The sequence below is a fragment of the Podarcis erhardii genome (genome assembly GCF_964252035.2).
Source record: "Podarcis erhardii genome assembly, chromosome: Z".
Taxonomy (NCBI): Eukaryota; Metazoa; Chordata; class Lepidosauria; order Squamata; family Lacertidae; genus Podarcis; species Podarcis erhardii.
Window position 1 is genome coordinate 47,243,418 of NC_138504.1, and position 14,981 is coordinate 47,258,398.

General features: G+C 43.1%; 1 protein-coding gene across 6 annotated transcripts in view; it reads right to left on the minus strand.

Moving 5' to 3' along the window:
- SLC25A25 (solute carrier family 25 member 25) overlaps positions 1 to 14,981 on the minus strand; it is a 40,712-nt gene that overhangs the window by 11,903 nt on the left and 13,828 nt on the right. For 2 of the 6 annotated variants that reach the window (XM_081847655.1, XM_081847654.1), the window contains exon 1: positions 14,410 to 14,750. The exons of 2 other annotated variants lie outside the window; for them this stretch is intronic. In XM_081847655.1, coding sequence (XP_081703781.1) covers positions 14,410 to 14,631 — 222 coding nt within the window. In that variant the 5' untranslated portion in view covers positions 14,632 to 14,750. Of the gene's footprint in view, positions 1 to 3,591; positions 3,841 to 14,409; positions 14,751 to 14,981 lie in introns of those variants that run through there. 2 more of the 6 variants (XM_081847657.1, XM_081847656.1) reach the window with 1 other exon arrangement.

A 14,981-nucleotide genomic window follows, 5' to 3' on the forward strand; every position in this document is an offset into this window, starting at 1 on the left:
TTACAGAAGAGATTAAGAGATGGCAAAGTCATGTTGTTAATAAATAAGGAAACTTCATCCTTAACATTCCTCTTAGCAGGAAACAGCACCTTGAGCCTTGCCCAGATACGCAGGTAAGCAAACCAGACACAGCAACTAAATGGCTGGGTCAATACCTGCTTTTCTATCACCTGTTTTGCATAGAGAGCAGGAAATTTGTTAAGTGAGATAATTATATGCCGAAAAGCACCCAGCAAAGACCAGCTGGCTCCTCACAATGGCTCTAACTGGGCTGCCTGCTGATCTCCACACAGCACAAGGCTATGAGTCGCTGATGCCTGCATTAAACACCAGTCTACTAGGCTAGAGTGCCAAGAAACAGAACCTGTCAATACCTAGCTCCACTTGCAAGACCATGAAAAATTATTTTAAAAAGAGGAATGAGTTAGCATACTGCATTTTTAATAATTAGGCTGCTGATAAATATGTTCTGTATTAAAGTAATAAACGTTTCATATTGTATAAGAAACGACTCCCCTGAGAATTACGCTAGACCTAATTTGAAATGTTCCTTCCTCCCCTTCCCTGTCCCCCTTATTACTAAACTTAGGCCTTCATATAATTTAATACCCCTCCTAACCTAAACTTAATAAGGACAGCCGGTCACCATCTGCGGTGACCTTTGAGACTTCCAAGGTGGATCTAATCTGCAGACAGACATGTGACAGTTGTAAAAGAAGAGAGATAGAAGGGGTCATAATTTGTAAGCTAAAGATAGAAGGCAATCTCTGGCATGTCATCAGATAACTGCTAACGAGCCAATTCAGGGTTTCCCAATACCACATGACCCTTTGGGAGAGGCAATGAAGCATTGCGGTCCCTGTAAGCTGGTCCTGGAGAAGCCAAAAACACACCCCTTTCTGTAAAGGATACTGCAGCGGATACAAGGCAAAAGGGGGAAATGTCTGCCAATGAGCATTCCCAAATGCTTCTGCCAAGTAATCTGCCCCCACTGAACTCGCATCTCTGTGATGCAAACGATTTCTAAAATTGTAAGTCTGGGCTCACATCACGGTCAGTGCTGAAATTCTTTCCTACATGTGCACTGAGTCTGCACATTAATCTTCTTGCACGGAGAAAGCAAGACTGCAAAGGCCCCAATTGATGCAGGTTTTAAGGTTACTGTACTAAACAGTGTGGTGTTCGTACATTTCTGATATTTACATTTAAAAAATCAGTCTGCTTCCATGTATCCCCTCAGTCATTGTCCTCAACCCCATCCAGTGTCTCCATGTCAGCAAAAGACTTCTGGTAACCACATCTGAATGCATGATGCTACAAATTGCAAGGCTGTTGGATTCTAGCCTAGTCAGCATTCATCAGTGCCTTGATAGCCATGACATTGTGACACACTGCTAGTGTGAAGGTCCAACAGAACAATGTGAAAGGAAGGGTCATACTGGATGTTGCATGGCCAATCTTATTGCCCTGATACCATCATACACTCTCCTTCAACCATGGCTGTTGAATAAGTGCTAAGAGCTTGCCTTTGCTTACAAGCAAATTAATGAGTAATTAACTCATTAACAAAAATCTGAAGCACATCTGATAATATGTTTGTTTCAGTTTGGGGAGGTGCAAGATGCTGGCTTTCAAACACTAGAAAGAGAATGAAGGAAATAACTGGGGAGGGGAGGGAAGAGAGTTCTGAACAAACCCAAATTCCTCATGAAAACCAGCTAACTGGCTAATTTACCAGAAGCCTGTTGGGACTGCAATGATGAAATGAGGAAGATTCATAATCAAGTAGGCGACTTATCACCCTCAAAATCCTCTCTGCATGTGCACATTAACCCTTCTATTACTTACTATCTTTATAGCAGCAACTACTGCATGTTGCCATGACTGGTAACACTGCCAGAGGGAAAGGGCTGCAGCTCAGCGGTAACACATCTGGTTTTCATACAGAAGGCCCCAGGTTCAATTTCATTTTATTTATTTATTGCATTTCTATCCTTTCCCTCCAAGGAGCTCAGGGTGGAGTACATGGTTCGCCCCCTCCCCATTTTATCCTCCCAGTAACCCTGCGAGGTATATTTTACAAGGTTGTTACTGTACTTCATCAGATCTTAACCTATTTGTAAGAATGGATTCCAAATATCACTGAATTTGAATATACAGTTTTGGGTTTCCCCCCACTCCCCCCTTTGTTTTCCCTTCTGCACAGGTTCTGTTTCTCTTTTTCTTTTTCTCTTTTTGTTTGCACCTCACCATGTTTGATGCACATATAGTTATGTGCCTTTTGAACTTTCAATAAAGATGTTACCAAAAAACACCAAACCCTGCGAGGTAGGTTGGGCTGGCCGAGGGTCACCCAGCGAGCTTTGTGATTACGTGAGGTTTCTCCCAGGTCCTAATCAAACACTTTACCCAACATGCTGCCCAGGCACCTCTAGCTAGAGCTGGAAAAGATACCCTGTCTCCTCCGCTGACAACAGCATCAGTAACATTGAGCTAGATGAACCACTGCTCTGACTGTGAGAGCTTCCCATCTTCCCTATGGAAACAAATATGACACCCCTTATGTACTTATGTTTTAAACCAGACCAGCACAACACATGATCCACCAAATTCAAAACAGCCCACCAGATGTGCATTGTTGCCTGACAGGTGCTTAACAGCTCCATTTATGCCAAACTCTTGTTCAGATACTTCATTCAGACACTGCTGGGCTGTATTGGATTACAAGTTGTACAGGCTTGCTTTTAAAAACTTATGGTCTCCTGAACTTTCACATGAACCCTGGGTTGCATCCCACTAATTTCTAGTCAAAGTAGACCAATTGAAATGAATGAATTTAAGTTAGCCATGTCCATTAATTTCAATGGGCATACTCTGAACAGAACATTGGCTATTTGAACTGAACTTCCTGTGTTAGGAAAGTTAGGTGGGAAATGAAGAGATTAACTGATGCTGCCTTCTTCCTGCCACCAACAATGCCACCCAGCCCCGGATATGCCTCCTCTTCACCTTAAATGTGCCTGGTACATCCCTCTCCACCCTCTTTATTTGCATGTAGCTCAGTTGTAGCAACAATAGGCACAGCCAGTTCCATCCTTCAGAAGAATCAAGGACCTGGCCAAAATTGCTGTGGAAAATAGGTAGTATAAAGCAGAAGGCAGCACAAGGGCTGAATGTTGGAAATGCACCAGGTGGGTTTTGGAAACCTATTACATCTCCACACAATCTTCCATACTGTATTTACATTGCAAGGAAAATGAGAACTTGTGGAGGAAGGGCAGGGAAGATGACTCACCAACACTCTTTACACTGAAAGCTGCTATAGAGCAGCAGCTAATAACTATCCCAAGCTAGAACCTGCCTCCAGAACAGAACTGGGCTTAAACTAGGGAGATACCCACTTGATCCTTGAAGTTCACAGACTAAACTTGAGCCATTGACCCAGTCCCAACCAATTTTACCTCAACAGCCTGTTGTCCAGATAAAAGAAGTGGAAGGCAACTATGTGTGCCACCCTCAACTCCTTGAAGGCATAGAGGAGGTCATACTGAACAGATTAGAACAATTCAGCTCACATGCATTCTTTCATACCTGCTTCCATTGACGATAGGTGGAGAACTCCTGGGAAGGGATCAAAAGGCTCAGTCTGAAGATGGGCTTCAGATTCTCAGGAAGCCCCTTCGACTCAAAGTACTCAAACTCTGCCTGGGACTCGCCAAAAGTCGGCACATAGAGGCACAGGCAAAGCATTTCCCCCAGTTGTGCTCAGGCTCTCTTGTAAACCACCCAATTCCGCTCCTTTCTCGTTTCTCGTGCTTGAGAGGAAATGCCGGCAAGACTCATGACACATGCCTATGAGCTGTCCTTGCTGTGCTGTGATTGGCTGCCCGAGCCCTGCCCTTCTGCTTAAAAGGGAAGCTTGTGTCTCTCAAGCCCTTCCCAGCCACCCTGGATTCCTGACAAGTGCGTGTGAGGCAGCTCCAGATTGCTCAATCCCTGCTTTCCCCTAACGTCACTTTCCCCGGCAGGCTAGATTAACCCTCTGCAGCCTCTTCTAGGCTTCAGAGCTGCTCTAGACAGCGCTATGTGACAGTTCTACTTTACTGGTATGAAAAAGAGTGAAAGCCCTATGCAAAAGACACTCGGGACACCCAAACTGTTATCTGAACATCAATTCGTATGGGAAAGACTAATGGGGACGAAGGAGGGAGGGAAGAAGAAGAGAACCAATGATTCCTTACTGAAGCAAATCTGATCCTGATTTAAGACAAAACACAAAACACTTTCGGACACTACCAGGTCATTAATGCAGCAGCAACATAAAAACACAACAAAGCCACCAGGCATTTCAAATGCCCTCTGAAATAACCATGTCCTTACACTGCCACCTGAACCCCACTAAGGATGAAGCCTGGTGGGTCTCCTGCGGGAAGGAGTTCCACATAAGCAGATGCCACCACTATATAATAATTTATTATTTGTACCCCGCCCATCTGGCTGGGTTTCCCCAGCCACTCTGGGCTGCTTCCAACAAAGATTAAAAATACATTAAAATGTCACACATTAAAAGCTTCCCTGAAAACCACTAAAAAAAAACCCAGCACCCAGCTTGTGTACCAGCCCCAGCTCCTCTCTGCTGTGGTAAGGTGTGAAAGGTGAGCTCAACAGGATATGCTATGCCACCTTCTGTGATGGCTGTATGAAACAAGTGGCGTGTGTGTTTCAGCTTTTTAAAGAGGAAGGGAAAAGAACCACTAGGTGAGAATGAGCAACTCATTCAACTGCTATACATGTTTGCATTGAAGTATACTTCAGGCAGCGCTGGGTACCTTGCAGTGGCCAGTGTTCTACCAAAAAAATTAAATCATTTTATAAACAATATTCTGATTTAATATTCAATAGGGGGATCAGGCAAAAGAGGTGTAATTTGTTACTCACACTGTTGTGAATACCGCAGAAAAAATAGGATGTTACACCCACAAATTAACATTACACACACACGTTTGCATACCATAGTTCTAGCATCAGGCTCAATTCACTGACATGGTCACGACTTTTTTCCAGCAGGAACTCAGTCGGTGCTATTCCCATTCTAAGAGAATGAGACAGAAAGAGGTGAGTTCCTCTTTTTCTAGAAAAATAGTACTGAACATGGTTAAGTTCCCATTTTGCAGCCATTCACTTTGAACTGTGGGAGAAGCAAGGAGATAGCATTCACAGACAGGAACCAGCTGCTAGCTATGGAATTACAATTGCTGAACTCTGATCCTTGAGCGGCCTTACAAGACTGTGGGATGGGACAGTAGCTGAGCAGTATAGCCCATGTGCTGTGTGCAGAAGTGCCAAGTCCAACCCTTAGCATCTCTAGCTAAAGGCCAACTCAGGTGCCAGGGCTGGAATAAACTCTTCTGCCCGAGATCTTTGAAAGCTGCTGCATGTCAGCATGTACATAATACTGAGATTGACAGACAAGCAGTTTGAATTAGTGCCCTGGTTTACATGTCACTTTGAAGCACAGTTAAGCTGAACTGTGGTTTAAAGATGCATGTGCAGTGTGCTTGTGCACAGGACTGAAATCGTGCCTGTTTTGCTCTCCCACCCAACCACACAGCTGAGAACCAAGCCATGATTTGGCTTAGCCCTATGTCCAAAGTCAGGGACGCCGGTGATGCTGTGGGTTAAACCACAGAGCCTAGGACTTGCCGATCAGAAGGTCAGGGTTCAAATCCCCGCGACGGGGTGAGCTCCTGTTGCTCGGTCCCTGCTCCTGCCAACCTAGCAGGTCGAAAGCACGTCAAAGTGCAAGTAGATAAATAGGTACCACTCCGGCGGGAAGGTAAACGGCATTTCCATGCACTGCTCTGATTCGCCAGAAGTGGCTTGCTGGCCACATGACCCGGAAGCTGTATGCAAGCTCCCTCAGCTAGTAAAGCGAGATGAGCACCGCAACTCCAGAGTTGGTCACGACTGGACCTAATGGTCAGGGGTCCCTTTAGCTTTACCTTTATGTCCAAAGTCAGGTAGATGGCTTATCTCCTCCAAACATACCACAAGCTGGAACCAAGACCTTTTCTTGGGGGAAAATGGATCCTACTTTTGTTACATAAAGTTTAGTTAGAAGGGATCCTCAGGGTCATCTAGTCCAGCCCCTTACAATGAAGAAATCTCAACTAAAGCGTCCATGACAGATGGACATCAAACCTCTGCTTAAACCCATTTTTAAGGCTGAAAGCAGGAAGTAGTACTGTAACAAAACTGTACTACTAAACTGAACAGAGCCTCAGAGGCAGAATTAAACAAAAGTTGCCATGTGTCTGGCAAAATTATATCACGAACGCAAATTATACCATAAAGGTGGAACATTACATTGTGGGGAAACTACACTGTAATAAATCCTGACAAAATAAAGTTTAATTATGTCTCCACAACTTATATGTTCAACTGGTAAGCAGTTTAATTATAGATGAAAAATAGGAAAAGCATTTCCAACCAATTTGTCCGTTCAGAGCCCTTTTAAGTTATCATTCCAACAGTTGTGCCCTTTAATGTCTGTTACCTAACATGGATTAACCTTCTCTCCCCCCTCCACCTCTGACGTCTATTCTCCATAGCAAACAGGATCTTGTCTCAAAATTCCAGATCCTCTTAGAGATCAGCAGCAGGCTGCGCAAGAGGGGGGGAAAGCAACCCGAACTTCACCTCACTTCTGCCAACCAACGTCCAAGTGCTCTCACCCAAGTGAACTCAAAGTGTTGCCACTTTCTGGTGTTACGTCTGCCAACTAGGTGAACAGAGCTAAACTCAAGACAAATATTTTAGTTGTGATAGCTAGAAATCTAAAGCTTGGGTATGAGCCCAGCACCCCAGGGACCAGAGACGTCACTTTTTAGTTCAAACTGAAGCTCATGCACGTTGCTTATGACAGTTTCGTACATTTTTTTTTTACAAAGTAATCTACCTCTACTTGGAAACTGGTAACCATAGTTGGAACGTGGAAAAAGTCATAAGGGAGTTTCACTGTTCCTGTAGCACTAATGGGCTGTACCAATAATGTGACAGATCAAACTATGCAGTGATGGGTTAAAACTCCCCAACTAGGTCACAGCCCAACCTACAGCAAGTCACACCAGCACTGGCTTCACACAAATAGATGGTAAAAAATTAAAAAAATGAGTGCCAAATCTGAAAAGGTTCAGACATCTTGTGCAATAGACAGTTTCGACTTGGGGCTGTAAAGTCCTTGGATTCTGTTGCCTACCCAGCTATGAAACTCACTGGGTGACCTTGACTTTGAGGCAGTAACTCTTTCGACAACCTACATCACAGGATTGTTCTGACTGGACCCAAGAGACCCAATGCACCACCCTGAGCTGCCTGGAGAAATGGTGGAATATTACACAATATTATCCATTCCAATATAACAAGGGATTTTTGCAGCTTTTTAAGGCCAGGCACACTCAAGTTCCATTTAGCTCTAAATGGTTTTTGAGAAATCTGCAACTATGGCAGTTCCAATTACCCTTTGGTATGACTGGTGTGCTGTTCACTTTGTAAATATTTTCCACTGATTTGAGTTTTTGTATTTATAAATGCTTTCATTTTGTACCGTCACCCCCATGGTGATGTTCCCTCATATGAACACTCAACCAGCACCAGGATTGACACACGTAGTTATCACAAGCTGCTCTTCTCACATCAGGTGCCGGTACCACTCTTGACTCAGTCCCACTAAATTATATCCCTGTTTCATTTTACAATACCTCCCTTCTCCAAAATAGCCTGATTCTGACCATCAACATTTGGCATCCCTGGAATGGAATGTTGCAATTCCATGCCGGCAAATATGGTGGCCTCCACTGGTCATGTTGGGCGGGACTGGCTGAGCAAGGCAACATTCAGAGAGCACTGGCCATTCCTACTTGCTATGCCACAGAGACTGAAATCCTGCAGAGAATAAAGATGCCAATTTAGGATTCTGCTCACAAAATAGACCCCAGAAAATGTTTGGGTGGCCATTTCAGATGCATCTTTGTGTGATTATCAGGCTCACAGTCAGAAACTTTGTAGTGAGGTAACATAAGGATTCAGTATGACATTTTGCTTTCCCCATATTTACATACCTACATAATTTATTTAGCTGCCCCATAGCAAAAGTACTGTAGGAAGCCTATGTGGTGTAGTAGTTAAAGAGTGTCAGACTAGGACCTAGGGGATCTGGGTTAAGCCTTCACTCCATCATGAAGCTCACAGGGTGACCATGGGCCAGTTATAACCTCCTAACCTACCTCACAGGGTTGTTTTAGGGATTAACTTAGGACTGGGGTGAATCATGTACTCTTTGGAGAAAAGCCAACAGTGTGACGCGGCAGCTAAAAAAGCCAATGCAATTCTGGGCTGCATCAATAGGAGTATAGCATCTAGATCAAGGGAAGTAATAGTGCCACTGTATTCTGCTCTGGTCAGACCTCACCTGGAGTACTGTGTCCAGTTCTGGGCACCACAGTTCAAGAAGGACACTGACAAACTGGAACGTGTCCAGAGGAGGGCAACCAAAATGGTCAAAGGCCTGGAAACGATGCCTTATGAAGAACGGCTAAGGGAGCTGGGCATGTTTAGCCTGGAGAAGAGGAGGTTAAGGGGTGATATGATAGCCATGTTCAAATATATAAAAGGATGTCACATAGAGGAGGGAGAAAGGTTGTTTTCTGCTGCTCCAGAGAAGCGGACACGGAGCAATGGTTCCAAACTACAAGAAAGAAGATTCCACCTAAACATTAGGAAGATCTTCCTGACAGTAAGAGCTGTTCGGCAGTGGAATTTGCTGCCAAGGAGTGTGGTGGAGTCTCCTTCTTTGGAGGTCTTTAAGCAGAGGCTTGACAACCATATGTCAGGAGTGCTCTGATGGTGTTTCCTGCTTGGCAGGGGGTTGGACTCGATGGCCCTTGTGGTCTCTTCCAACTCTATGATTCTATGATTCTATGATAAATGCAATAAGTAAGCTCTTCTGCTTACCCACTTAAGAAAGCTGGAGGGGCAGCCAGATGGAGATGTCAGTTGTCTACCTGGCATCCAGAGATCTCTATGTGGTTGCAGTTGGACCCACCTGGCTAATTTTGAACCGTGTGCATGCAGAATTCTATACACTTCTCTCATTGTCCTTACTCAAATGTTGTATCCTTACCCAAATGTTGTATCCTTTCTATATAAGTGAAAGCCCAGTGGTAGAGAGAACCTGCTTGGTACGCATTAGGTCCCAAGACCAATCCTTAGCTTCTCTGGGTAGGGCTGGGAAAGCACCCTGTCAGAAATCCTGGAGAGCAGCTGCCTGTCAGTGCACACAACACTCAGCAACAAAACCAATGGCCTGGGCTCAGAGTAAGTCAGCTTCATATGTTGGGCTCTAACTCAGTGGTAGAGCATCTGCTTTGCATGCAGATGGGCCCCAAGTTAAATCTCTTTATCTCCAGGATAAAGCTGTGAATGCCATCTGTCCAAAACGTTGGAGAGCTGCTGCCAATCTGTGTAGACAATACTGACGTAGATCGACCAATGGTTTGACAATATAAGACAGCTTCCCATGTTTCTACAAGGGAACTGATCCAACCCCTTAATAATTTTGGCCGAAGCCACTTGTGCCTCTTGTCTAGATTCAATGCTGGGTCAAGCAGACCTCTCCCACCCCCAACCACTGTTACAGGGTACAGTTGCCACATCAGGGACTGTAGGAACAAACAGTACAAAAAGAAATACATTATTTGACACTCAGTCAAAAAACAGTTGCATAAATCAAAGCTTCAAATTGGTTGACAAAGAGAAAATTTTTCATGAGAAAGGAACAACTCGACTCCAAAACTGACCTTTTTAAACTGCCATCACACTGGTGGGGATTTGGACATGATGGTTTTGTGCCAGTATATCATGTGCCAATGTATCATGTGCTCATCACAATTTCACCCGTAGGAAAGAACAGTCTATTCCACAGGTCATCTTTGTCACAAAACTTGCCCAACAGTAAGGATAAACAAAGCCATCCCTTGCTGGACTTTGAAACTGGCCTTATTTAACTACATAATGTTTATTTGTACTTGGGTCATCAAATAATCCTTGCCCAACCAAATGCCCTCTTATATATTTTTTACTACAACTACCACTACCATCATCCCCAGCCAACATGGAGGACCTCAGGTTGCGAAAGCATGCTCTAAAGCAGTGGGACCCAATTAGTTAAGTACTGTGGACCTCTTTTTTTTTTCAAATTCAAGCCATGGATCTCCTACTTTTGAAAAGTTTGATATCTCTATGGGGGTTTTTGTTATGTGAATGATGCTACGGACCCCCTGGGTTCAGTGTTCGAAATTAGCCAGTCACTAGTCGCTTCTTGTGACTCAGGATCGCCCCCTTGCGACCAAGTGGAGGTTTCCTATCACAAGGTTTGTGACTAAAATCTCTGCCACAGGACAGCAAGGGAAATGTCACTGACTGAGCAAAAGCTGTTATCAGACAGTGGTGGGGGTGGGGCCAAGTCCTACCTGCAAGTAACACATGAACAGGGCTATAAAAGAAGGAGGAATCAAGATAATACTGCCTAGGATTTTTTATGACAGTAAGAGCTATTTGGCAGTGGATCAGACACCCTCGAGAGGTGGTGGACTCTCCTTCCTTGGAGGTTTTTAAGCAGAGATTGGATGGCCATCTGCCATGGATGCTTCAGCTGAGATTCCTGCATTGCATGGGCTGGACTGGATGACCCTTGGGGTCCCTTCCAACTCTACAACTCTATAATTTTATGTACAGTTTTCCTCACTCCTAATGTAAGATATCTATTATTTCATTCTGCTTACAAACCACTAATAACAATAGTTCTTCAGGTGGTGTACAAGGTAATAGTGACAAACTTAAAAATCACAATTATATAAAACACCAATTATAATGCTATAGAAACACAACTGTAATTTAGTCAAAACTAAAACAAAGTAGGGAAATAAAATACTGCAGCACTAAGCTGTAAGAGGAAGCAATTTTAAAAACCACACAGCTAAAATGTTAAATCACAACACTGTACTAATAACTAAAGGGCCAGAGCTGAAAAGGCCCTTTCACTCATAAACACCTTCCCCTACCTAATTTGGCAATGGCATTCAGAAGCAATGTTAGAAAATCAGATATATAAGCATAGTGCCAAATGGCTCCTTAAACCAAGGTTACAGTCAACTACATGGAATGTCTAGTTGCCATTTTTGGACAAGACAGCTCTAAAGTCTTGTTTTCAAATGATGCATTGACTGTGATTGGTTATCAATTAAAACTCTGGCTAGTTCAGATGACGACCTTCAGCTAGCTTAAGAACTCTGAGAAAAGAAAAGTCACTTGATCCAGGGACATTCCACATATATATTGGCCTATTCCTACCTCTTTTTCTTAATGGTGACACAGACCATTCATAACGTGAGAATATTCTTCACAGTTGTGAGCAGGGCAGTGGGATGGGGTAAGTGAAGACAAGCTACAACAATTAACTGTAATGTTTTTTACTGCTCCTGCTCAGGCTGCACAGAAAAAGCATTTTGGTTCCTGAAATTCATTCTGATCATGCAGATAAAATATAACTGGTAGAATTCTACAGGATGCAGTATTAGTGTGTAAAAACAAGATCCAATGTAACCGTGGTTTAAGGAGCTATTTGGCACCTAACCTATGTATCTGAGTTTCAAACACTGTCCTCAGGCAAGCAGATGATGGAGATGTCAGGCACTATCCTGGTACCCAGGCATCTTCACTTGGTTGCAAGTGGATAACTGGGGGCAAAATGTGCCTGGCACCTGCCACCATGGTATTGAGGAAGTCTCAAATAGAGTGGTACCTTGAGTTGCATACGCTTCAGGTTACAGACGCTTCAGGTTACAGATTCCGCTAACCCAGAAATAGTACCTCGGGTTAAGAACTTTGCTTCAGGCTGAAGTGGCAGTGGGAGGCCCCATTAGCTAAAGTGGTGCTTCAGGTTAAGAACAGTTTCAGGTTAAGAACGGACCTCCAGAACGAATTAAGTACTTTACCTGAGGTACCCTTGTAATGATTTCAAAGCAAGGGAAGCTACGATGTGTGAAGAGGTACACCTTCAGGTATCAAGGTCCCAAAATGTTAAACAAACTTGGTGATGTGAACCATGTAGAGTTTTATAACAAATAAATGTTACTATATTTCTTATTTGAGGGTAGTATTTTTATGTTGTCTCTGAAAGAGCAATGGAAGCCAAGAATATACACTGGTACCTCTGGTTACGGACTTAATTCGTCCCGGAGGTCCGTTCTTAATCTGAGGTACCACTTTAGCTAATGGGACCTCCTGCTGCTGCCAGTGCGCGATTTCTGTTCTTATCCTGGGGTAAAGTTCTTAACCTGAGGTGCTACTTCCAGGTTAGCGGAGTCTATAACCCAAAGTGTTTGTAACCCGAGGTACCACTGTAGTCCCTGAATCTTTGAAGCCTTTAACTGATGGCTTCTTTGCTTGACTCCTTTCTCAACCCCCTCCTCCCTAGTTAAGTTTTCTTGTAGAGAGAACACAGTTTCTCTCTAACTGCAAGCTGAGACGCCAACATAGCTAAGGAACATCTAACGTATCCAGGGGAACAAGAGCAACAGGCGGGACTTTTTTCCCAGTCTAACATTACACTAGCAGCATTCATTTCATTTTATCCAGAAAGTGGAATAAAAGAAAGCATGTTTATTGTCACGTATGTTCTCTAACACACTATGTGTATGTTTTTTTACTTATGTTATGCCTTTTCATAAAATCTAATGTCCAATAATAAAGTTACTACACTAAAACTATACAATAAATTTAACAGTAATGTACAGTGGGTTGCGGGGAGAGAGTGCGAATACTAAAGTTTGTGCAAACTGGTTTTATTACTTGGTGCCTAAAACTTAGCAAGGAAGGCTGATGGAGCCGGCTAAGGAGGGCATTCTGAAATCTGAGTGTTGCAATAGAAGAGGCTCTGCTTGCAATATCCTCCTGCTTTCTAAAGCCTCCAGAATTTCATATGGAAGCAGGCACTTTGTTTTCCAGCCAAAAATGTGACTTTCCAAGCCTGACATTGTCAAAGAACGACCTTCAAGAAGGTCCAATAGTAACCAAGAGCATTTGTGCCACTCACAAAAATTGTTTCCCCAGCCCATAACAAAGATCTAGTGTGCTTAACGATAGTTCGAGAAAGAATAATCTGGAACAGTGGCTTGCTTGCTTGAAAAATTAATGAAGGCTCTACCCTACAGGAAAAGATAACTTCAATAGAAAAGATGCCAGGAATAGCTTTCAGAATGATAAACTCTGGATGTAAAGAATTTACATTTTTTTCAATTTGCATTTTTTCCAAGGAGCATCCAGGTTTAGAGACCAGCAACACTGCCAATTTCTGCCCTTGCTGGATCCTGAACCAGAGTTTTCAACACAATAAGTCTGCTGATATATAAATTATCCTATCATGTAAACTAACAAATCTAAGCAATAAATTACTGGCTGTGGGCTTAGATCATTTCACATTAATTTTAAAGGTGCTTTTTTAAAAATATGATTGCTTCAGTTCTATTCCCCCGCAAGTGACAATTTTAAAATTGCATTGACTATAGAGGAAAGTTATATGTGGTCCTCCAGCTTTTGTGTAAGACATTTAGCACCCCTCATCTTTGAAAGGCAGGTTCCCATATCAAAAAATAAAAGGTTCACATTATCACACACACACACTCTCTCTCTCTCTCTCTCCAAATAACATTCTACAGTACAAAGAGATGAACATTTGAAAGTCTACAATGAAGTCAACTCTTAACTTGAATACAATATCAGGTTTTTGTAGCCAAACACAATTCAACTAAAGTGCCAGTATCATGCCCTCTCAAAGCTTCATAATTTGTTCCACAATTAACCACAAATAATGAGTGTCTCTAAAGACACAACAATGCCAGAAGCTTCAAATCCCATTTATTTTGTAAAACACAACCGTAAATGTGTTTGAACACTGCCTGGAGATTTTAAATATTAAGCAGTTTAGAAATACTTTTAAACAAACAAGCACAGTAAAATAAATTACGAACCAAATTTAACATCCCAGTTTCTATCAAAATAACTTCTGCCACTCCATAATATAGATTATTCACCTATGTAATATAATCTTTCAGCGCTAACGCAACCTTTGTCCCTAATAATAGCTTTGCCATCAAGCCACTTCCATAAACAAACATTTCAAGAGGCAAACTATAGGTATTCACTATTTCTCTTTTCCTCCAACCGTGCAACCAAGTATTAGCATCCCACATCCTTTATCTTTTACAGCCACATCGCATTCACACACACCTGTCTAGGCTAGTGAAAGTCATTCCCACAGGGAAGGATGGTGGTGAATAAAAGCAACAATACCTGTGTGAAATGTTCTGCGGGTCCAACTACCAATAGAATAGTTGGTCTCCTTTCAGTAGGATTGGTCTCTTTGTTGAGCGGTTTCCCCAGCATCTTTGGTCCCTGGTCCCCAGGGCGGGGAGCTGGAGATTCATTTGCCTCATTCTCCTTTCCTTCAGCAGGGCCTTGACATGCAGCCCTCGAAAAAAGGCAAGAAAAAACCTGCCAGAGGGACTGCAGCATCACTTATCCTTCAACTAGGACCCTGGTAAAGAAGTCACTGCAGACAGTGATTAAAAAAAGTGAATGCACTACCAAGTATCCTCTTAAGGGAACCGCATCGCGGCAGTGCTTCAAATACAGCAACGCCAGACGGGTTGCAGCCGCTTCCTGCCTTCAAAATTGCTGTACTGCTGTCGTGTCTGGCGTCACAAGCAGTTTACTCTAATAGACAATGAAAGAGAAAAGCACAAGTCTCCTAGCATGAAGCAAAGATGCTAGACATTACAGAAAGCCTAAACAAAAGAATGCAAAGGCACTGCTCTTAGAAAGCTTGGATAACAGATCCTTTCACTCTAGACAGCTGTAGAGAT